The sequence below is a fragment of the Hesperophylax consimilis genome, chromosome 24 (assembly GCF_061612785.1).
Source record: "Hesperophylax consimilis isolate HC1 chromosome 24, BYU_Hcon_1.0, whole genome shotgun sequence".
In the NCBI taxonomy this organism is placed as follows: domain Eukaryota; kingdom Metazoa; phylum Arthropoda; class Insecta; order Trichoptera; family Limnephilidae; genus Hesperophylax; species Hesperophylax consimilis.
This window is the reverse complement of record NC_142859.1, coordinates 21,573,598-21,599,399: the sequence shown is the minus strand read 5'-3', so window position 1 is coordinate 21,599,399 and position 25,802 is coordinate 21,573,598. Positions and strand designations below refer to the sequence as shown.

General features: G+C 33.0%; 1 protein-coding gene across 1 annotated transcript in view; it reads right to left on the bottom strand.

Annotated features, from left to right (window-relative positions):
- LOC149412080 (multiple PDZ domain protein-like) overlaps positions 1-25,802 on the bottom strand; it is a 402,130-nt gene that overhangs the window by 329,071 nt on the left and 47,257 nt on the right. The window contains exons 6-12 of the mRNA XM_089646295.1: positions 22,019-22,189; positions 20,416-20,568; positions 19,850-19,973; positions 15,192-15,325; positions 13,880-14,054; positions 12,209-12,300; positions 3,185-4,971 (exon numbers count right to left, since the gene is read on the bottom strand). Of these exons, the coding sequence (XP_089502421.1) occupies positions 3,185-4,971; positions 12,209-12,300; positions 13,880-14,054; positions 15,192-15,325; positions 19,850-19,973; positions 20,416-20,568; positions 22,019-22,189 (2,636 nt within the window). The remainder of the gene's footprint in view (positions 1-3,184; positions 4,972-12,208; positions 12,301-13,879; positions 14,055-15,191; positions 15,326-19,849; positions 19,974-20,415; positions 20,569-22,018; positions 22,190-25,802) is intronic.

Below are 25,802 nucleotides of genomic sequence, written 5' to 3'. Positions count from 1 at the left end.
AAAATGTTCAAGCAAATCATATGCAATTTTTAATGCATTTGTGCACAGTTAAATTAAAGCCCGCAGTTTTCTTGTGTGTTTAAAAAGGGTTTGTTTCATTTTAATTATTACCAACGTCACTGACAAGTGATTGCTTTCTCGGAAAACGTAATTATTTTCTAATAACAGGAGCTTGTTCACCGTGACAAGTTTGCCAATTATTTTTTGCACTTTGAAGCGTTTGCATTTTAAATAGAACAAAGCTCGGCAGAAAACAACACCCTTGACCTTAAATTTACCAGCACTTAGGTGCTCATCATCGTTCCCTGTTTTATGAAAGTCTTTATCACGTGCCTCTGCCTTATATTATTTTAGACTATGTAATTTATTGCACCCTCTTGGGCATTACGGAAAAGCTAGACTTGTCTATTGGTCGATCTAATCAGGTCATGTATATCACGCACCATTAATTCGTCCTGCAAAAGTCATTATATTAAGCAGGTATCTATTTATTTTATATTTGATGATTAAGGCTCTCGACTGGCAAGGTGGAGGTCGCGGATTCGATCCCCGGCGAACGCAAGTAAATTTTATTTGTTTTATTTCACATATTACTATTATATTTTCGGTACATTCCATAGTGGAAGATACTCTCAGTATTGTCCTGGTGTAAGACCACCACTCAGAATTGAAATGTAACTTGAAATGGCTTTGGCTGTGTTTGGTGTCCAGATCTAAATAGCCAGGTAGTTCCCAACCTTCCTCTACCCTATCTCCTTCCCTTCCCCACTACGTCCAGCCTCACACCATACCCCGATTGGGGATTCGATAGTCTTACTTGCTCCAGACGGTCGGAAGCCGTTGGGACTCATGTGTGGTTTCATATAAAAAAATAAAATAAATTAGGTTTTGGATTCGTTTTCCGATCCCTCAACACCTTTTCACATCACGGGAATCTGATTCATGAATCATATAAAACATTTATTCCCTTACTTATAAAAGCGGTGTAAATATTAAGCGGAGCCTAAGTTCATAAGGGTGAAAAGCTTAACATATTACAATGGCGTTTGTTTGGCTCAAACGGCTTTAAATCAGGCTCAAGACCGGCTTTACCACACTAAACTTGAACCGGCGTGTAACAATCTAATTAATAAGATGGTTATTGTTTAAACAACCGTTATTATTTACGTTACGCTTGATGCAATATATATTGTGTATCCGGAGAAGTTTTATCTAGGTCGAGAGAAAACAACTCCCAGTCGCCGTTGGGTAAACAAGATTATAATAATTTATAAGTTGAATCGAGTAATGACCATTATGTATACATTTGTATGGACTCTTGGGAAAAGTTGGCTTAGTTGATCCATTACGTTTTCAAAGCAAACTTTCATTATCATTTACAGGGGATTTGAAATGTTATATTCTGTATCACGTGCATTAAAATGGGAACATGGACAAAAGGGTAGACAGATAAACATCGTGGACAGATGAGTTATTGTTGTATTTTTTATTACGATAATATGTTGTAATCTAACTGGATGTTGACAAAGGGTGTCACAAAGACTCTGTATCGTGTTGAAGAATACTGTGGTTTTGCAAAATTTTTATAATTTATTTTCTATTAAATAATGGTTTAAATAAAGTTCATTATTTCTATTGATTTGAAATGATACCAAAAGGTGAATTTGCAATTACTGAATAAATATTTTCTTGTAGTTGTCAAAATGTCACAATGAAGGAAATGAACAGTTAACACTGTTGCTAATCGATATGGTAGAATTAATTCAGTGGTCGGAGTACTGCCCCGGCATGGAAGAGGTCCTAGGTTCAATTCCCAGATGCGACCAAATCTTTTTCTGTCACTTCTGTTCGACATTTTTCGTTTGAGAGCGGTTGGGTGAGGTTAGGTTAGACGATAGTCTTTAATGGTTATATTATGTTACAATTTGAGGTTTTACTCAATAAGCTGTTCCATTATAAAAATATTTTATAATCCAATTACAAAATTAATTCCGAATTGATTTGAATAACTAAATGGTCCAACCTGTTAATGTAAATCAGTCCAATTACAATTTAAATTACTATAAAACGAACCCAGGATGTCATTTGACATTGCTTTTACTATCATCTGAACATTTCACATAACTATACAGTCATAATAGGTCAATTTCAATGCACACCAGTCCACATGGAAGGATGTTCAATTCATTTTAGGACGAGAATTGGTTTTGACATGCATACATATTCATGACAGTACACTTGTCAATTTGCATTGAACTCACAATGAAATAATGTAATTATTAGAGCATTGGATACAATTTGAGCAGGCCACTATGAAATGCACTCGAGCGCATAATTCAAAAGTTACTCGAAAATTGCATGGGAGCCACAAATTCGGATATGTAACAATATACTGACTAGGTATGAGCCTGATGTGACAATAAATTAGTTTCCTGTGACCTCTAAACTATAGATAACCCCAGCAGAGAGTGATCTAGAATATTCCTTCTCACACATATTGCAACAAAATATAAGAGACAGAAAATACCAGAAGGTCGAATGCTCATATTTAAAGACCAACGGAAATTGAAAAACGCACATTCTTTCTGATTCGTGCTCTTTTTATAGTATCGAATAAAAAATGATGGAATGATTGTTGTAAGGGAGCATTGTTAGATGAATCCAGCTATACTACGACATAATAGATTCACCAAGAGCCGTATATACTATAAAACTTTGTACAAATCAATCCGTATTGAATTAAGATTAAAAAAATAATTAAACTGTTGTCTCGAACATCTAAAGAAAATTTTTCAAATCCTACAGTGGAATGGATATATTTTTTTAAATAATACTCGTATATCGTGAAGAAAACTGTTAATTTCTTATATCAAAATGATCTGTTGTCTATGATTATCTTGTCTATGGTTTTAAAAGTTATTAAAATAAACGTTCCAGTGCGTTCTGTCTCCTCAAAAATCGTGTTTGAATTACAAACACAGAGATTTTCCCTTTGTACTGGTGTACTATATCGTAGGAATAGTGGGGTAAGGGGGTTTTGCGTGCCGGTTTTCCATCTAGTTCGAATAAGTTTGACATACATACTCGCGATACTAAGAGTGTGCACAATTACATTCAAAAGTGCGCTCTTTTCTGAAGGGAAAAATAATGAACAGAAAAAATATGGCTGAGCTAAAAATCCTACCTTTCGATTCTGCAAGGGAAGAATTTCAAAGGACCTGCCGACTTCCTTCTGTCTTTATGAGATCCTGGAACCTCCAGAGCAGCAGTCACAGGCCTGCTTTCTCTTCTTCTGTTAATCTTGCTCATGATAGATGGAGCAGAGTGACTTCTCTCTGGAAGCCTTTTTGGAGGCTCCAGCATTTCCCTGATCACTGCACAGAATTTACACTTACTGGCTTCGGAGTAATAGGCCTGAGTTAAGGCATATGCGTAGTTCTCTAGGAAACACTGGTGGCAACCCATAACTGGGTAGTTTGTTTCTTGGTCTGTTGAGTCTTCACTGGGCTGGCTCACGTTTTTAAGGAAATTACTAGTTCTGCTTCTTCTTACTGCCCTCAAACTCATTTCCACAGTTTCTCTCTTAGTTTTTTCTTCATCTTCAAGCTTCTTTTGACGCATGTATTCTTCTAGACACTCTGCTTGGTCATTGTAGTACTCTACTACTTTTATTCTATGCACCTTTTTGCTTTGTTTTTCTACATTGTCACATTCTCTATCAGCTTCTTTGATGTTAGATTTATTTAATATTTCTATTTTGTGAACATTTTCTTCAGCATTGTTGTTATTTAAAAGATGAAGAATGGAATCTTTACCACCTTTTAAATCGTTTTTGATCAGTACTATCTCAGCCTTTTTTCCTTTAACCTTTTCTATGTTGTTAGCGGTAACGCATTCTCCGTTGTTAAGTTTATCTTTGACTATAGTAACGTTTTTGTTGCTTTTATCTTCCGTTACAATAATTTCTTTTATGTTATGGACAGTTTCTAAACTTGGGACGTTGTCAAAACTTTTTATATTTGCGTTATACTCTGGGGATTTATTTAATTTATCTGATTTCTCAGAGTCGCTGACTTCAATGTTATTGTTTATTAATTTATCATCGACCCTCAACGAAAGTGAGTCATCTTCTATACACGTATCATAACCTTCAATGTCATGATCAATGTACTGCAAACTGTTTTCGAATAACGCATTTCTCAAAGACTTAACCATGTTTGCTTCCAGGGTGTCAGGAACGTTTTCACTTGGTGTGGCAATGATTGAATTACAATCCTTCCAACTTTCATCGCTCCTTAGACTATCTGGATTAAATACTTTTTCAGATTTTGAAGATTCTTCTACGTCTGTATCTTTCCAAAAACTTATTCTTTCTAAGCCAGTTGGGGTAACGGCGAATACCATTTCATCAGAAGTTGACAAGTCTCTATTTTGATCCTTTGATAAACTTTTTCTTCTCTTTGCCGTTATGCCATTCTTATCTTCTTGGATGGCAGTAAATTTATTTTCTATTGTTTTGGTGATGGAATTAAGTTTAGCTAGATTGTCATGTTCATCTTCAGTGATAGTCATATCTTCGTCATTCCCATCCAAGGAATCGTCAGATTTCCTTAAGTCACTAAGTTTATGGCATTGAGCACCATTATATTTAATATTATCACTTATTAAATCCTTGACTGCGTAGAACTCATTGTTTGGGTCATCGGAACTCATTATCATCCTGTGTCCGTTTTTACTTTTGTAATTTGGGAGATTGTTTTGAAGTCCATTGTAAGGTACAAGCGCAGTGTCGTTTTTCATTTCTTCGAAGCTAAAATCTTCGAGATTAGACATGTCATCTTCCCTGAGAGAAGGATCTTCAGGTTCTAAGCAGATCTGGACTACCTCCAGACATTCCTGATACTCCTGGAGACATTCGTGATAGGAGTCAAAGCCAGTGTGGTCATCCGATCCAGCGGAGTTCATACATTCCTTTAACAAATAAAACACGAAGATGAAATATGAAGTACAATTGGTATTATATGGCATCAAAATCCTTCAAACTTTCAAATTGCTAAGGAACCAGTTTACCGATTACAAGCAAAATATGTAAAATAATATTTTTTAAGTCGAATAGATTGACTGTTAATGGTCTCAATAAAGGTATATGTACGAGTAAATAAAACACCAATAGTTTTGGACATGTATGTTTATTTGTATAGTTTTAAAAAGCCGCACACAAATCTGGTGCATAATGCATAAAACATCACAACAATACAAATGGCTTTAAAAAATGGAATGCATCAACATCATCCTATTATAACAGTACACGGAGAAAAATGAGTATTGCTGATTTGAAAATCTGGTTGAAAACGCGGTTGCGCGCTGGTTCCTGTTAAACTTCGAGTACATTCCCAATATATCGAATCACGTGTTCAAGCACCTGCATTTGCCCCGATAATATATAATGACGAATTCGAAACTATAATTATTTTTTTGAACACGAGTTCCCACATTACGATAATACATTCCTTTTCTACTAAAAGTTTAGCAGGAAACCTATCAAATCACTCGTCAAGGGCCTGCAGTCCCATTTTTGATTTGAAAAGATTCTTTATAAATTAGCAAATATTTTATTTCATTAAGTTTTGCTCCTTGTAAATGTAAATAAGTCATTTGTTTGTAACAGCTATTGCAAAAGAGTGCAATAGATTTTAAAATTATAAATGTAGGTAGGTAAATGATGTTAAAAAAATGAGCAATATATTACTTCATGAGGTAGCAAAATATAAAACCAAGGATAAAAAACATTTTTCCACAACAATTATTTATCTAAAATGGGTTTGAAAACTATATTTCTCATTTAGTAGGAGATTATAATAAACTGACATTGATCACAAGTAATTTAAAATGTACAGGTAGTTAGAAAAAAACAGTTAGATATATAGTGATTTATTTTTTGGGTATCTTGTTGTGTTGTGCTGCCGCCTTTTTAAACCGACGCTTTGGACAGCATTACAATTCGATCATCAGGGCAGATGTGTAATGTGGATTAATTGTACACGGAGAAAAATGAGTTATGATTATTTATTGAAATCTCTTAAAATTATTAGTCATCCTATTAAAAACGGGACTGTTGGCTGCTTTCTGATAAAGTGTTGGTAAATTTGTAATAATATAGGAAACATTTGCATCCACCTGTGTTTGTCTTAACCTGTTAACTGTAAACACCGGTGTCCTGTATACCCTTATGATACGTCCTGTATGATTTTAACCCTTATCTACAAAGAAACTGTAGAAAGAAGAGGTTTAAAATCGCTTGCGCTGAACATTGTTTTGCAAAATACTTTTTATACTATTTTTTGGCGTATCATTTTTTCTCAAGGTCACGGACGTCACTACAGTCAACTGGTTAGTAAAATATCAAGACGAAATGCAAAAATGTTAAGACTTTTATGAACACGTGTTCGGACATCGTGACAAAACATTAGTATTTTACTTAGGACGGGTTGTTTCAGAGAATTTGAACAATTCTTCAAATTTCAAAGTTAATTTTCAAGTTCTGTGAAAGATTTTTTCAAGTTCTGTTTTTATTCAGTTATATCAAGCAACTAGCCTATAATAATATGATAACAGAACTTGAATTGGACATTCACAGAACCCGCCAAACACGTTGAAATTTGATGAATTGTTCATATTCTCCGAAACCTATCGATTCTTTCGTTAATGGCTTTCAAACCCGTTTTGAATAGGAATACGAATAATTTGAAGAGATCTTTAATAAATTATTCATTTTCTTTTTCAGGAAGTTTTCTCCGTGTAGACACTGTAATGCTGCCCGAAAGAAGTAGCTCAAGACGGCATATTACCCCAAAAATAAATCACTATGACACTTTTGGACGTGAAAATCTCAAATCTTTACTTATCTATTACTAGATCGATTATAAAATAAGAAACACAGAGTATATTAACTATTATCAACACATTACATCAATATTTAAAAATGGCTAAACTATTTTATAATTTTACCTCAACAGTTTTGTTTTTTTACGAATGCAAAGAAAATATCACAGAAAGCCTTAAAATCACATCCATAAACATTCAATAAACAACGATTTGTATTTATTTTCACATCAATAGTTTGTTAATATTATTCTAAGATATGTATGATTTCATATAACAGCATCTTTCTACACGTGATTTTCAGAAAATGTTCAATTAAAAAAAAATAGATAATTAATAAAACATATTATTATTGAATATTTTCAACTTGTTTGTGTATCATAATTATAAAAAACCATATCATTTCTCCATCACAACCTGTCATAAAAGTTTAATTTTTGTGGTATTTCACCACTTCTAAGTAAACGGCTGATTAGCGCTACTCGTCGAGTGGTGTACCTGTAATATTTTTGTTTCATCACTACTGAGTAACGCTATGGCTACTAAGTAATGCCTTCTTTAACCACGATATTAATCCTACGAATAAAGTCGACAACCTTTGAATAATTACTCAAAAATTTATTTAGAGTCGGTGAAACATCCTCTTGTAGGTTCGAATATAAAATATTTGAAGAGGGGATAAGAAATTTTAAACTTGTTAATAAATTATAATTATATAATATATTTTCCAAAAAAAATGTACTAAGCGACAGGACATTTAGAATGGATTGTTTCAAAGAAGTTGAAGAATTCATCCAAATTCAAAGTTGATTTTCTTGTTTTGTGAAGGATCTATTCATGTTCTGTTATTATTTAAATTTTGTGAAACAACTCTCCAATAATGATATAAAAACAGAACTTTAATATAACCTTTTAGAATTTTAATAGAATTGTTCAAATTCTCCGATTCTGACTGAAATTTACTAAACATCGAAAAACGAATACTTATATACTGTTATTTTCTGACATCATGTTAACACTACGTACATATCATATGAACAAGTGAATTGACAATTAATTGCACATACTTAAGCTCATTTTATTACTCTTACAACATTTCGGGCAGGACTTTCTAAACATTTATTTTACTTCTTATATTTTAATAAATAAAGTACAGCAACATCAAAAATATTGAATTCTTTAACGGAAAAGCTGACCAATATATGCATATTTTTATTAATTATTTATTATGTAAGCTCAGTAATTGATATGAATTATTTTATACGTCTTAATAAATATGTATTATATACAAGATGACGCAAGAGTCCGAAATGAATTTTCTATGACAGTATTTTTTCGTAAATAAAAACAATTAATTTAATTCAATTGATGCATGGTTCGATCTACGGTTTCTCAATATGCAATATGTGCATGTTTTATGCTAGTCGTGACGACATAAGACCCATTTGCAAAAATGAGATCATATTCTGATAGGGTGATGACTTTTGCACTATTATTTTTTAAAATAGTGGCTTGGAAGTGACGCGAATGTATAAAAAAAACCTAAAATAAGTAATAAAAAAATCTAATTCCTAGTACCTATAGGTCGCACAATTAGAGTAAGGGCTAACGAAAAATTACTTGTGTGCATTGCTGCACGATACTAGGGTGTATCGAAAAAAACTTTTTTTATAACTCAAAATTTTGAGTTGATAAAAGTCGTCTCAACCCCAATGAAAATTGGACTAATTGAAATAAATTAGGTCTCCCGTCAGAGTACTAAAGTATTTAATTTTCTTTAAAAAACCAATTTAACTTATATTTTTTGCAATGATCATGTGATTTTTTTCCACGTTGAAAAATTTGATAGGGTGAAATAAAAAAAAATTAAGCAGATGCAACATTTAAGTCTCCCGCACTACATTTAGTAATTTTGACAAATTTATTTACATAAATTAGAGTCACAATTATTTTTTACAGGCAATAATTATCCGCCTGAAACACTCATCCACATTGAAAAATCTCCTGATAAAAGATACATGACGCCATCGGGACTCGAACCCGTGTCCCTTCGATTTCCGGTCGACAGCTCTGACCACTGAGCTATGGCGGCTTATCTCTTACCCGCGAAATGATTCAATATATACTAGTGTTTCATTCAACAATTACGGCTTGTTACATTTTTTCACCTGAAAACAACCAACTTTATTTTATTTATTTATTTTTTTATTCAACTTTATTTATTTTTGAGTGTTTCAGGCGGATAATTATTGCTTGTAAAAAAATAATTGTTACCCTTTGTGCTTTGCATAAAAAATCTTGTCTTAAACATTAGTTTACCAAAAAAATAATAAATAAATTAGAGTCAATGGTGCTGGGAACGACACATCTAACAGAACCTAATAATTGGTTTTTCAAGTGATAATGTAGGTAGTATATTTTGCTAAATAATGTGTAGTAATGACAAAAGAAAGAATTTTTTTTTAGGATATTTTAAACTTCACGCCTCTTTCGGAAGAGGTATTTCAATTTGGCCATTTTTTGTGACGTGACAGCGAGGCTTAGCGCGACTTACACTAATCAGTACCCTTTTAGCAAAGCCTTAAGACGAAGCAATACCCTAAAATAAAGCCAGAATCTTAACAACGAAAGTGAAGTAGCCGTGCACAAGAGTATTTGGTGTATTGGACGCGTAATGGACGGACCTACGGTCGACTTTGACCTAGAAAACCGATCTCTCCGTGGGGTTTATTTTAACTATTTCTGATGAATATTTTACTCACATTTCAAATGTTTAGAGGTATCCCTCGAGAAATTACTAATTCATTGTATAGAAAAATAAAATCTGGTTCATACGCCTAATTTTAAAGATGGAAAATGTTTTATAAGATTTTCAAACCGTTTTACATAAAATATTTTAATTGTAAGGTCCTGTTTTTATTGATCATAAATATAAATAATTTACATAGGTAAGGATCTCTCTAGAAACATTTGAGATTTTAGTAATATATTCATCAGAAATGATTAGAATGAGTGCGTCGAGCAAACCCCGTTATTAGAGTCTTATATCGCCTTAATCATAGAAGGTTGAACTTTCAAAGTGACGTCTACGTAATTTTGAATTTGTATTTCGAAAACGGTAATAATTACGGTCCATTAAATAAATATGGATAATGGAATATAAAATGGTGTCGATTGGGTATATTAATTTTACAATGACATCGATTGATGCCATATATACCCCAATTGATAGACTCCCATCAGGGAAAGGAAACAAATCAAGTGCCATGGAGCGCGGAGAGGGCGTGACCATTTCTGTAATTCGTCAATAAATTAATCCGACAGTGTGCTGGCAACTCACATTGTAATATATGTAGAAATTAACAAGGAAATCACGATCTACACCTATACAAAAACCTACAGTCCGCCTCGGAACAGGAATACCTAGTGAGGAGGACTGCGAATAATATACTTAACTTTGTAATTATATTTGTCGTTAATAAAAAAAAAAAAAAATAAAATAAAAAATAAAAAAATATCACTATTAAGTCCGAGAAAATAAAATCTCCCTATGAATTACTAGTCCTTTTTACAATTACGCGCAAATTGCTAGCTGGGTAAAAACTTTGTAACTTCAAATCCCAAATCGGGTGAAATAAAGTTCGGGATTGTTTATAGAAATGAATATTGAACTAAATATAATTGAACCCACCTCACTTATTTTTTTAGTTGTTACGCAACCGGATTCCGTTCAAGACAAGGTTCGGTTTTTACGAACATTTAGATTCCGCGCAGAAAAGTCAGTTGCTTTACTTTAGCGTACTTCACTTTCCTGCGAGGGGTTTGGCTAATCTATGTGCGCTCTTCGGCTTTCGATGTACCTACGACTTGTGCCGTAGATTCTCGAACCATCCTGGTGCCAACAATATGGTCACGTGGTTATTCTGTGTCTCGTCGAAATGATACCCAGATTTTATGCTAGGACAAGTCTATAAATTTGTACGTCTATGATTAATACATAAAAATGTAAATGTTAGTTTGTTCAAAATCTCCTAAAGTTCTTCACCAATTGCTTTGAAATTTTCACACAAATCTGAAATCGAATGCGCGTGTGTTTTTACATACCTATATTATATGAATGTCACCTGTGATAGATAAAAACATGATTTAAAAAAATAAACATCGCCATCTGTTGGACGTAAAAGCAACATGCGCCATTGTTTCTCTATCTGCCCAGACAGACTGAGCCACAGACACCCTTGGCGGGGTACATCTAGTGATGAATATAATAACATCTAAAAAAGTTGAAGAATTTTTTTTATTCGTTTTAGAATGTCGAAGAAGAGTTTTGAAGAGAATAATTTGGATAGTTAATATTTGTCCTTTTATACAGGAAGCTTTTAAAATTTATTAAATTAAGAATTTATTTAAGAAACGTCTCCAATGGGCTCTTTAAAATTCTGAATTATTTTCAGCTGCTTTTGACGCGAAATTCTGTCTTTTCTGCTGTATATTTTCTTGATGTCGTTCTGGAATCTCAGTAGCAGCTTGTAGGTTTGTAGGAGGGCCTCGTAATGCTGAAAATAATAAAAAAAAAATACTAAAAAATTATAAAGAAATTTTTTGAAAAAACGAAAACCATGCAAGAAGAAAATTTACTACCCATTGTACACTAAAGGGAATAAATACGTGTTTTATTTTAACTAATAATATTTTATATTAAATCACGATTTTTGCTTTGATTTGTAAATATCTGAGTATTTTTTGTATGAAGTTTAAATTGGTTAAAAGTTTTTTTAAATTATTTTATTTAAAAATATTTATTTATTTATTCCCTTTCTTAGACAATTGGAATTTAGATCAGGATGACAAAATGTGACTTTTCTATTATAAAGAGATTTGCTACAAGTATGTAATTATGAAGAAGGATAAAAGTAATAAATTTAACAAACTTACGGTTCCTTTATTTCAATAATTTATACCATTTCCTTGAGTGTACAATATGGTTGAGGACTCCTGTCGGAATTTCCCGTAAATACAATAAAATTATTTTAGTTTAGACTCGAACCAGAAAATACCATTGGGGAACTTGGCGCGTTAAATAAATAAAGATCTTTGATTCATTCATAGATGGCGGTAGTCATAATAATATATGTACATTTTTTAATTTTTGGTAATATGCCGCATTTTTGACGAAATAAAAAGAATGCACAAAATATACGAAGAAAATCATTTTTATTGCATTTGAGTGTAGACAGTTTTACATTGTTTTTATCGTAAAATTGGAACAAAGTACCATTTTAGTGTGAAATTGAGAAATACTTTAGCAAGTGATATTAATATTTACCTGACTACTCATACTATCGTTACGTTTGCACCTATCTCCACTTCCCAAGGAGCTGGTCGGTAGTGGCTTTGCGACTCCGATCCTCACAATTCCTGCAAAAAAAATTGTTTTCAAAATTGGTCATATTATTTTTTTTTTATCGTTTATTATTTGTGTTTTTTACAATAAATATACAATGTTTACAAGTCATACTGTTTTAATTTATACTACACTCCATTAAAAGCATTTGCTTGTGGATGGAAGAGGAGTGTAAATTTGCGAAAAAATAATATAACTAGGTTACAAAGTAAAAAAATTACAAAATTAAAATCCATACAAATTATTATATTTGGAAGTAAGAACAAATATATATTGTGGAGGATAAATAGAGTACAGTAGGATAATTTGTGAGATTTTCGAGTGAACGATTTCACTAAAATATTTTTTTAATGTATTTCAATATTTGTTTTTTTATCATTAATGCTTCTAATTTCTTCTAGTAATTTATTAAAGAAATGTTTTGGTGGGTATAATGGTGCTGGGCAAAATAAGTGTGTAGTTTAGGGCATGCGAATATATATTTAAGTCTGGTTTGATTTATCTTTTTCTTTTATAATTTAAATAATTGAAATTTTCATAAATGAGTGTATAAATTTAGGAACTTTGAATTCTTCGAATACGCGTTCAGTAGGGAAGTTTTTTAGGAGGTTTTTTAAGTATTATTTTTATTATGACTTTTTGAACAATTTCTATGGGGGTCAGGCTAGTTTTGTAAGCTGCTCCCCAACTGATAATGGCATATTGTAGAACAGACTAAACTAATGCATAATATATTGAGTATAAATTCATTGATAAGAAATTTCTGATTCGTAAGAATATAATATAAATTAATTTCCTAATTTTCTTTATTGTGTGGCAGATGTGATCTTTCCATTTTAGGTTTTTATCAATGATTATTAATGTAATTTTATCTGCTGTTTTCAGAAATTTATTTATTTATTTATATAATTTATACATTTATTTATAACAATTACAGGTAATATAGCCTAAGACGTTATAATTGTACCATTTATGCAGTGTATATGCAGTGCCAAAAATCTCGCAAATGCGCTATTGGACACAAAAAACAAATCTATTTTTTTATCTACTGTTTGTCGACAGAGTAGATACAGAATTAATTTTATTTTAAAGTAGTGTTTTTAAAGACACTTTCAATCTCTTCAGTGATACTTTCGAATATCAATAAATCAAAATTAGCATACAAGCAATGGAATAGAAGTTCATATATTCTTGATATTTTATTGGATTTTCAATGAGTTAGAATAGTGTTACAAAAATGCCATGAATACCAAACAGATCTGAAGTTTCATCGTAATAAGTGTGCCTCACCAATGCATTTACAAATATTTTCTCCCATCTGCTCATGCGCAAATCTAATTCCCGTCTCTCCTTCACACCACGCCAAAATCTAATTAACTATTACGCTGTTTCTCAGAGGGATAGGCAAAGAGGAAATACCACGTTCATAAAGAGAAGGTTGTATACTGAGAGCACAATCAGTAGACGACCTACATTCCATTCATCCATATAAATCACAAAAAATCAACCATCACCCTACTGCGCATGCGCAGATCTAACTCCCGTCTCTCTTCCACACAATACAAATTTCCTCCACCAAAACTATTCCCATACCTTTAGGCGCCGCTTTGAGCGTCCTGACCGCCGTGGCTAATGAGGCCCCAGCTAGCGGAGTCCCGTTGACAGAGAGCAGGCGGTCCCCTGGCCTCAGGAGTCCACCCCGAGCGGCTGCGCCCCCTGGCACAACGGAGCGCACCACGATCACGGTGCCCCGAGGCTCGATGGGGTCCTGAAATTATTTTTTTTTTTTTTTTTTTGAAGGTATATTAATGAATAAAAAATATTTTATTAGTTGGTAAACCGGTGCACTGGCAAGTTAAGGGTCCTGGGTTCAAGTGCTAGATGTATCAAATTTTCTTTTAGGAATCGCTAAAATTGTCTTTAATAATTAAATATTACAATTTGAGATTTTACTCATTAAGTTATTCCAAAAGTAAAATATTCATCAAACACTTGCAGAAAAAGTCAATAGATGTCGCACATTAAAATTAAAATAAGATATATTTATCTAATACACTGTCTAGATTGTATTTAGTTCAGTTTGAATCTTGCGATCATACATAAAGCTAGCAGTTAATAATAATTTGGGGTGAGAAAATAAAGACAACGTTGGTAGTTCTTATTTGAAGTACAAAAATTAAAATATTCATCAAAGACTTACAAAAAGAGTCAATTGATGTCGCACATTAAAATTAAAATAAGATATATTAATCTAATACACTATCTAGATTACATTTAGTTTGGGTTGAATCTTGCGATCACACATAAAGATAGCAGTCAATAAAAAACTGCGGTGAGAAAATAAAGACAATGTTTGTAGTTCTCACTCGAAATATGATACAGTTAAATATGACCGAAGGAGATGGTCCTGGGTTTAAATTCTAGATGTGACCGTATCTTTATCTGATTTTTCTGTTTCAAATTTTCGTTTGGGAATGGCTAATGTTGTCTTCAATAATTAAATATACCTTTATTCAATCCGGGAGAAACGCGTCTACCAACTCTTCTATAAGAATAATATATTAGTCTATTAAATCGTCAATCGCTTAAGCTCCAGGATCTCTGTTGGGAAGTAAAAGCTTTACAGATGCACTCATAGAGGGCAGTGTATAGAGCTTGCTTGGAAGTCCGCAAGATGGCAGCTAGTAGCCAGTAGTTGCCAAGACAAACTCGGTGTTTTCAGATCTCATTTAGCCAGCTCCTTGTTAGGTCGACTATCGAGTCACCATTGTAATACGCGAAGTATTAATAAATCCCTGATTTAACACAAAGAACCTATTATTAAAATCTCCTTCCACGACGAGTTGGAGAACTGTTTGTGGGAACACAACAATCTCCAACTGAATTATGAAGTTTGTTGGTTTACCTGGTAGTCCAGTATGGAGAAGCCCAGTCCTCTCTCTCCCTTGGCGAGATCTATAAACTCGGGCTGGTCACTCCACATAGCCAGCCCGCTGACTGGCTCCAGAGATCGAGATCTGCTTTTGATGGAAGGGTTTCCTGAATAATAAAAAATCACAATTTTTCTTGAGGTCAATTTTAAAACATCTTTATTATAATAAGTTTTACGACTGGAAAAAATCTGTCGACATCAAAGGGAAATCAGAAAAAAAATGTTGTATAATTTTCAGAGTAATTATGTACCACTAGTGACACCTATTAAGGTTAGATTATATTATTTATGAAAGGTTCTCGCATCTGCTATTTGTTTGTGATTAAATTGTGTCCGCAAAGACGATCCCTGTTTTGCGGCCCTTTTGAATTTGAAGGTGTCAACAGTCTGTGTCATATAAAAGGTCGGGTTTCCTTAAAAACTCTCTCTTGCTCAAAAACAACCGAAGGTTTCACCTTTCCTAAAGAACTACAGGAACTAGCCTTTACCCAGAGTATTTATTAAAAGGTGCCTAGTCATATCATGTGAAAGTGGAGGTTTATTGTTAAATAAAAGTGATTCAGTTTGCTCTCAAGAACGGAGTTTTAATTCTAAGGACCCTAATTTATAACAATGTAAATAAAATACATTTAAGATTTGTTTAAAACTCATATTGAATCTTATGTAGGTACGAATGTTAAAGACGATGATATCAAGGAAAGTAAACGATTTTGCGTGGCTATTTCAACGGTGATAATTCATCAAAATGATAATTCGATATACCTTAAAAAGTGATATGAGTCAATAAAAGTTATGAAACAATAAGTAGGTTAAATAGATTACGTAATAGTGTAGATTAAATTTTGGGTAATAGTATAGTTAAATAGGATAGGTTTATATATTATTTTCATCGCTTTCAATGTCTTAATATCATTTTTTAAAGGTGTGTTTTGAATTGTCATTATGTTGAGTTATCATGGAACCGAAATTCCCTCGACCGAAGAAAATCGCAAAGCATGGTCCGAAGTCAAAAAATTTTGTTCAATTTTAAGTGTCATTTTGTATTAAATATTTTCGCTTCCTTCTATTATTATAAGTCCCTGAGGAATTAGCGTCATTGATCCCTTCGACATCGGTGCAAAATTGGGAAACACGCCAAACGCGCGCCCAACATATGCGGTTGATATTTGTCACATTAGAACGGGTCGCTTCTACGACTCGTTCTTAAGTTCAACAGCTCGGCCTTGGAACGATTTATTTATTTATTTATTAAGACATACACAGTACAATTAGATACAATTTGATATTTTTAGTTATTACATAGTTGTAGAACCTATTACGTATGTCCATAAAATATCATTACGTAATTTCCCCTGAGATTGTTATAAAAGGAAGGAAGTGTGTGGATAATAATAAAAATAATAAATAATAAATGAATTGAAAACAAGAATTATAATAAGCTCACGAATAATTGACTGTTAATAAATAGGAGTTTTGAAAAATGATATAAAATATTTTTGAAATATGTCATGCTAAGAAATTTAATAAGTTAGTTTTGTATGTTAGAAAGGAATCATGAAAGATGTCTAAATGTAGTAATTTTTCGTAATGGGTGTATGTTGTGATTGCGCGAGTAATAACTGAATTGTTTGCTGCATTGGTATTGTTGGCTTCAATATGAAATAGTGTAGTGTGCCTGGTACGCCTCGTTGGAACATTTAAACCAATGACGGATAGCAATTCGGGACTATCTATTTTATTATTTAGCAGATTATGTAGAAACAACAGGTCTGACAATGTGCGTCTTTTTTGTAAAGTTAACATATTATTTGTAGTATTGTTGTATTTCTTGAGTAAATGTTTCGAAAATTTATTCTGTATACTTTCTACTAAATCTATGTATACCTTATATTGAGGATTCCATATTGTGGAAGCATACTCCAGTGGACTTCTGACCAATGAACAAAACAACATTTTCAGAGTCTTAGCACTTTTGAAAACTTTGCATATTCTTAATAAGAAACCTAGCATTCTGTAGCATTTTGAAATAATGTGTTCAATGTGCTTGTCAAAAATTAATTTGCTATCTAAGTAAACACCTAGATCTTTACACGTAGACATAGGTTGTAAAGGTTTGTTATTCAAGTTGTATGGATAGATGATTTTGTTTTTATTTCTAGTAAATGTAATTTACCGACCTCTGTGTTTCCATCCCTCTACAACATGGGTCTGTTCAAAACCTTCATACAGCATCCTCAAAGCTGACGCAGACACTGAGAGAAATTATTTTCCTCAGAACCTCCTGTGTTAAGTTAGTATTAGCGTGCTAGTACCATTCCTATTTACTTAGATTATCTCCCATTCAAACCATGTTCAATAATCTTCATCTCTTGTTTGAAGGTTATAACGGAGCCTTATCACAACTTGACGTAATAATTTAACTTTAATATAATTTTTATGGCAGAGAACACACTAGTTTCTTTAAAAAACCCAAGTAAATATATTAAAAGTCCTTGTTGTCTTGAAAAGACACATCTTTGATTCCTCTAAGTAGCATTTTAAATAAACCTCTGTGCGTTCTCATGCTATGCTCATTTTCTGAAATGATGAACAAACCAGATTTATAAAAAATTACGTAGTATAATATTGACTATCCGTCCATCACAAATCCTTTCATGATCATGACATTTCGATCAGAAACATTTCAATTTCCTTCCGATTACTAAGGCTGCTTTGTCAATCAAGAAACCCGCTATTTTCAAGTGAGTTGCCTTCACTAACAAACTGTTCTTGCGATCTGAAAATTGCTTGACGCAAACCATAAAATATATTCAAAAGTAGTTACTTAATAATAAACAAAATATTTAAACGAGTTATAACAAGGTGAAGAGCTGCATGGCAGGAAACGAGGTACTTAATGATACGTGTTTTAAAATGATAAAATATATAAAATTATGTCAAGTTTTCAAAAAACTTTTGAGCGATAGCATACCCTAATGTGGATTCATTAGCTTTTAACCGCATTAAGCCGTTTCATGTTCCATTTTAATATTTTGAGGAATTTTATTACTTTGATAATATCGGAATCAGTAAAAAAGTTTCTTTATTTTCCAAGTGAAATTTATTAAGATATTTTGATTCGGTGGATCCTGCAGACAAGCTGGCATGTGACAGCTTTGTTGGTCTACCTATTTTGTTAAAGTAAAAAAAATAATTATGTATAAATAAAAAAAAATAAAATAAAAAATAAATAAAAAAAATCGTTTACGTTAAAAAAAATTTGAATATGAAACAATTTAAAGAAACAAGATTTAATATCAGGAAACTAACATCTAAAGAGGTGTTAATTAATTTTTTATATGATGTACGGCACTGCGATTTGATACCCAAAATCTTAGGTAGATACTCTCAATTTATCTCAAGTAGATTGAGTCATTTATTCAAGGAGGGATCTGTTAAACAATGTCGGCTTGACGTCTTTTTGAATTACGTCAAATACTTTAAAAAAATTACTTGGTTTTGCCCATAGACTGTAGCACCGACAAGTCAAATAAGTTTCTGTCAATATCAGGGAAGCTTTCAATAAGTGTTGATTAAACTTAATAGTGGAAAATAGTCCTCAAAGCCATCAGATCTACTTAGGTAAATTATGTTTTACTTTCCATCCTTCGCATAACGTCACAAAGCAAAAATATTTGTTTAAAACACAAAAATTTCAAGGACAACTAAACAAACAAAAACATGAAAACGCCATTCAAAAAATTTAAATGTAATACGTAGTTTGTTTTTAGATTATTTTAGGATGTTTTTACGCAGTCACCAAATTTTTGTTTGAATATTATAATGGACTTCCACCACAAATTTTTCGATATCAAAATTTAAAGATGAAAAGTCTAGTACATATCGACAGGCAGAAAAACGAGTCATTTTTGTATATTAATATGTTTTTACAACTGTCCGATTTTTTACAAAAATATGAAATATTTTGAGACAATAGAAAAAACAACATATTGATAGTAATATTGTAAAAAAAGTAATAAAATAAATGATCTATTCGCATAGTTTCCATAGACCGATAATTCAAATAATACAAAATAAAATGATAGGGGTCCGAGATATGATCCTTGTGGATTTTATTAAGTTATATTATAAAAAGGAAAGATATACCTTCTGCTCTAAATATCACAATATATGACCAATCTTAAAAGGTCTCCATGAATTCAGATTTTTATCAGCTTCTACATGAGCAGATATTGATTTTACCGAATTGAGAAATCAAAATTTGATCGTTATTACCTAGTAGAATTAATTAAAACTGTCTATTCCCGCAGGTTTGTATCGACTGTTCATTTTCTAAAAAAATCATGTTGATTTTTGGATATAACTGTTTATATTGCTGGAAAAAGTTGATCTAGGTCTAAAATAATTATGATAATGTCGTCCAGTTACTCTTGATCTGATGTAGCAAGTACAATATTACTAGCACGAAATGTGTGAGCTGCAATATATTTTTGCGCATTATCACTAGGACTTTGAAATGTCAATTCCGTCGACGTTATTTTGTTTGAGTACCAACGCTTTACATTTTTTTGTGAAGAGTTTGCTTCATATAGAAAATTCTACTGGGAAAAATAGTTTGATAATCTACGAACCTAAGATTGTAGAAGCAATGGTGGCGTTTGTACTGCAGGCTGATGTGATTGAGCTTTCGGACTTGGCTTTGATCATCCTTTCTGGTGGTGGAAGAAGATTCTGCAGACTCCCTCCAAGAATATTCTATAAATATAATACAGAAAGTTAATTGATTACATACACATGTTATATTATATTGTAGAAAAATGTAAGTCAGGTGTACCCAAATGTTTGACAAATTGTTGCTGCGTCATTAAGGTCGGAGAGTGTAAAAAAAAAAATTACTAACTTTTGATAATGCGGAAGATCTGTCGGAAGACAGAAATGGAGCTGACATTGATGGAATACGGAGAGGACATTAAAATAAAAGGCTTTCATAATACTATCCAAGAAGCACTTTGCAACAGATTCTCACGAAAGTTCTCTCCAGTGCTCTGCAGTGCTCTTAGGGATATTCTTATAAAATACCAATGGATTCTGGCCAACAAAACTGAGTTTTAGATGTGCGTAGAAAATATACACATTGAAGGTTAGCGAATCTGATTATCATTGGATAAAAGAAAGCGAAGATGATAGATTAACTTACCCTAGCAGCAAAGGCAGCTCTGTGTTGAGCTGTGTCAATGAGGGTTCTTCTCTTGGGTCTTCTAGCGCAAACCAGGCAGACACTTGCTGGCAACTGCTTTAGGGCCCGCACCACCTCCAGATGGTGGAGACCGAGGAGCTTTCGTCCATTTACCTGGAAAGTAAAGTTAACACAATTGTTTTCATTCACATGAAGTGTGAATAACTATGCTAAAAAATATTAATTTCTTCGAAATCACTGTTACTTTATGGAAATCATCATCATAATTTCGAAGCTACATCCTTGGATGGGTTTCTCCTCTTCCATAAATGATTTTCAATGGCTGAGATCTCTTGCCGTTTACCTCTAGCCCCCAATCCTTCTGGTCCTGCTTCCAATCCTCATAGACACAGGCCAGTCACCTCTTCCCCAGTTTGCCTAGAATGCTTCGTGGTAATAGTTTTTGGCCTTATATCATCTGGAATTCTTTCGACGCCGTCAGTCTTTAAGACCCACAGATTATTACAATTGGATTTTCAATTTGGTTTTCAAATTCATCAGGTTTATGGAAATCAGGTGAAAATTTAAAATTATTTGTTAAGTAAAAAGAGAAACGGGTGAATTTTTTTGATAAATTTTTGCTAGGAATGTTTTTCGGTGAAAGAATAACGCCAATTAAAAATGTATTAAATATAAAAACAACGATCATCCAAAACTCGTCATCAAATTGGACCGTTTAAATCAGTGGCTCCCATTTAGTGGTTTGCGTACCCCCAAGGGTACGTGAGGTTGCTTAAAAAGGTACGCGCACGCAAACATTAAAATCGAGCTGTGCAATTTTCAAATCTGTAGAAAGAGAGAGTGTAAAAGTTTCCAACATCATTTTGGCAACAAGAGGTACGTGAGTTTATGCTCTTTCTCAAAGGGATACTCAGAAAATAGCACAAAAGGAAACCACTGATTAAAATTAATAAGATTTTAAGAATTCCATCACGATATCAGTTAGAAATTGTTTTATTCTATCCTTATCAATCATAGGATCTTGCTTTGCCCAAGCACTTATTTATGATAATTTTTCTAACTCTAATTAATAATTCAAATAATAATTCTAACAACTGTAAAAAGTTGGTTGTTGACCCAACAAACATGATCAAAGTCAACATTGAAAATTAGTAGTTCTATGAACAGTACATAGACCTCGCTTATAAAAAAGGTATCTTTCTAATTTTCTTTTATTTAGTAAATGAAAACGAAAATTTCCTCTGAAATCGAAGACTTGTAGGCGGGTAATTAAATACCTACCGACTTAATTATTCCCCACATATTTTATGTAACTTTTTTTATTTCAAATAAGAAAGTACACAATTTTTCCAATGAAACGTCACTTTCTCAGTGAAAATTCTTTTTTCCAGCTTCCAACCCTGCCTGAACGGGTAGGTAGGTACCATTATTTAAAAAAATGCGTATAGTAAATAAATACAACGATTTTAAATTTGAAAAAAGAAACTTAACGTATTCATTAAAAAGATCACCACCTTGATTCGGAAACGGATCGTACAAACAGATTTATGGATAGACAAAATGTAAAACAATTGAGTTAAAACAGGACAATGAGTGAAATTACCTCCAGCAATTCGTCTCCCGCTCTCAGCTGTCCGCTTCTTCCTACTGGACCATCCTGCAGGAGGGATCTGATGTAGTGATGTGGTCTGACTTCTCTTCCTCCGCGGACTTCCACGGTGCCTTCCAGGGAGATGCCCAAACCACCTCCGGGCTCCTTCATCATCATACCAACCTGAAAATGAATAAAGACGTGTTCTTAAATTGCAATCACTGTGAATCCCGCTTAAATCGTATCCAATTTATTAGACCTTTTCTCTCTGCATATTTCAACACTCCGATGTTTGGAATTTACAGGAAAAAATAACTTTTCTCGGTTCATTTTTTCTAAATACAAAACTGAGGTAAAAAAACAGCTGTTTCCAGTAGACACGAATAACCACGCGATCGCAATCAGTTTGGTATTTTGATCTAGTTTCATATTTTTACTTACAGTATATCATTTCTTACTTTCCTTTTAAAAATTTCTAATTTCCATTACGGAGAAAATATACATATCGATAATTGTTCCGTCACGCCGTTTGCTTTGACAGGCCGTGTGCTAACCAATAGTATCGTCAGAATTTGAACTGTGTAGTTTAAATTTGCACACGTCAGCTATAACCACGGAAGGCCGTGAGCCGAACTATCGCACAAAAACCGTTCGTCCTGTCAAAACACCATCGCCGGTTCTTTATCGGTATAATCACTTAATACGTATTTTATCGCAATTTAATTTAAAATAACGAGTGCTAACGAACCACAATCCCGTTCCAGTGCTGACAGATGAGTCTCACCATGCAGATTTCACCATCGCCACCCGGTAAGTTGATTGTGAATTAACCTTACGAGTTGTGTTTTCGCATTTGCCTGTCACAAGCCATAGACTTCATTTATGCTTTATCTGTATGGAATAGCCCTTTAAAGTACGGCTATCCCAACCCTTGTTCGTTCCTCGAACAATAATAAAATTATTTTCCAACAAATAATGAAAAAGGCAACTTCATTAATCTACTTAACCCGTTTCCATGTATTATGATAACTAGAAATGCAATCATTATTTCAATGATAAACTAACGTTTAAAAGAGAAGATTTTTATGCAAAAACAAATTGAAAAATCTCCCTAGAAAAATTCCCGCCGGCGGCAATTATTTTTCTCGGGAGATTTTTTCAATTTGTATGCGTGTTTCAGGCAAATAATTATCGCTTACAATAATTTAGAAATGCAATATTCTCTGAACTTAATTGCATTTTCACACGAAAGTCCAGTTAATCTTTGTTAACTTTGTTCTGATCTGAACCCAATGGCCATTACTGCTGGTGTATGCAACAGAGAAGTTGTTAGTCGTAAGTTCCTTTCTAAAGCCAGCCAACGCGAGAGAATATGCAATTATTATTGTACATCAGATAAAGCTCGGCAGAGCTGCATAGCTGCGCACGTTCTAATGCAGTTATGTCAGGGAAATGGCCAGGCGAATTGCATTTCCAGTTGCAGCCGGAATAGATGTTTTCCTATTGTGAAAAAGACGTAGAGAATCAAGTGATAAAAGTATTATAAGCAAATTGTATATGTCGCAAGTAAGGAGCTATTTCGAGTATAATTCCACAGTTTGGTCTCTAAATTATGACGTGAGTTCAGACACAATTGAAAGAATCCAAAAATAAATTCTTAAGATATGTATATTTTAGAATAGGTATTCAAAGAGAATGTCTAGATTACGGCTACCTTCTTTACTCATTAAATTTATCAAAATTATCGGAACGAAGATTTATTTGCGATTTAATGTATTTATTTAAAATTATTCATTCGTTATTGAATACCCTTGAGTTGCTACATTTAATTACGTTCCATGATCCTGGCAGGACAGTTACAAGACAGTAGATACCATACCATATTACGAGCCTACGAGACGAATCCAAAATTTGGAAAACATATACTCCAATGTTGTAGATATATTTAGCTCAACAAAATTCCAATATAAGTTCTCTTTAATACATTTTAACTTCAAATAGAGCTGTTTCATTTGGTGAAATGTAAATAAACCATTACAAAGCCGAGATAATTGTAATTATAAGACTCTGGATGTGCAAAATGTAGTTGATCGATTTATTGTATCTAATAATCAAATGATATATTTATTTTGTTTACTAAGACATTAAATGTCTGCGTAGTTTTAACTGTATTATGTCTGTAAAAGCCCTATGGGCGTTGGATATACAGGGTGTATCGGCACTAACCCGACAAACTTTAACCAGCTATTCCTTAGCATATTTGGAGTAAAAAATCTTATGTGCACTTTGCTGTCCGGTAACGTTTTTTTTAAATAAAAAATTTATTATTCATATTTTCACCACATGTCACCACTGTTTTATCCTTTGTCAAAGTTTGAAAACCCATCTGGCAAATATTTTATTCGAATTCCGTTGAATAATGCACGTGTGTACCTATATTGGGGCACACTTACAATCACAACGAAATGGCACGGCACCATTCGTCTCATTTTTAACTATTATTATTTAGTGTGTGCGAAAGAGCGAAGACGCTTTTTGACATACTTGCTTATAACAGCTGTTGAACATGAAACGCTATGCCAATGACAGTGATGTGGTGTGGAAATTTTTTTTTTTTTGTTTTTAATTGAAAAAAAAAATGCTACCTTACAGCAAAGTGCCCATAACATTTTTTACTCCAAATGTGCTAAGGAATAGCTGGTTAAAGTTTGTCGGGTTAGTGCCGATACACCCTGTATAAATAAATAAATTTTTGATAGCTCTAACAGTCAAGAGTCAGAATAACAGAAAATACGTGAAAAACGATATACGTCACGAAAATGAATGAAGAATGGTTTGAGTGTCGAGAAAAGTTGTGTGGCAGTCTATCCTCCCTGCCTAAATCTAGGGGAAATGGCGTGATAATTATCTAGATACTAACATCGATGATTCAAAGCTCTTTCGATGATTTCCTTTACGCAGAAAGTCCATACAGAAAAGTCTGTGTTTTAAGACGAGACAATACCCTAAAATAACGTCGGAATCCTAATAATATGCGACAGAGCTACGGTTGAATTTGCCTCTTGCAAAACTCTAAAATAAAGTGGGAATCTTAAAGACATAAGTGATGAAGTCGTGTAAAACCAATATTGGCTCGCGCCCCGGCTTTATCTATGTAACCTATGGTCGAATCTGCCCTAGCAGGCCTAGAAAATTGATCTTTCCGTGTGGTTTATTTCAATTATTTCTGATGCTCGTGCTGCTAAAATCTCAGATGTCCCTATAGAAATCTCTTGGGAAGTTAATAAGACATCGTCTTAAAAAACATCTTCGGCTTACCGCTAATTTTATAGTTGAAAAACGTTTTATAAAATTTACAAACCGTTTTACATAAAATATTTGAATGGTAGGGTACTGTTATTATTAATCTTAAACATAAATAACTTATATTCGTAGGGATTGCTCTAAAAAACAAACTGAAATGTGAGCCTCGACCGAATCCGCGTTTTAGCGTCTTCTTGCGCTCACACTGCGAAACTTTGAAGTTTTTTAAACAAAGCATGAATAATAATAATAAGTATTTTATTATCTTTATCATCAAAAAAGATATAATGAAATCCTCACTGGGATCTCCCATGCTGAGGATTTCATTTACATATTATTTAAATTTAGTAGTATGGATAATATGGTGACCGGATAAATCATCACAATGATAATTCATCACATCTTTAAAAAGTTATATAAAGGTTAGGTTAGTTTAGGTTAAAAAAAAAAATTCTTCATATTTTATAAATAATTTATATCACTTTTTAAAAGT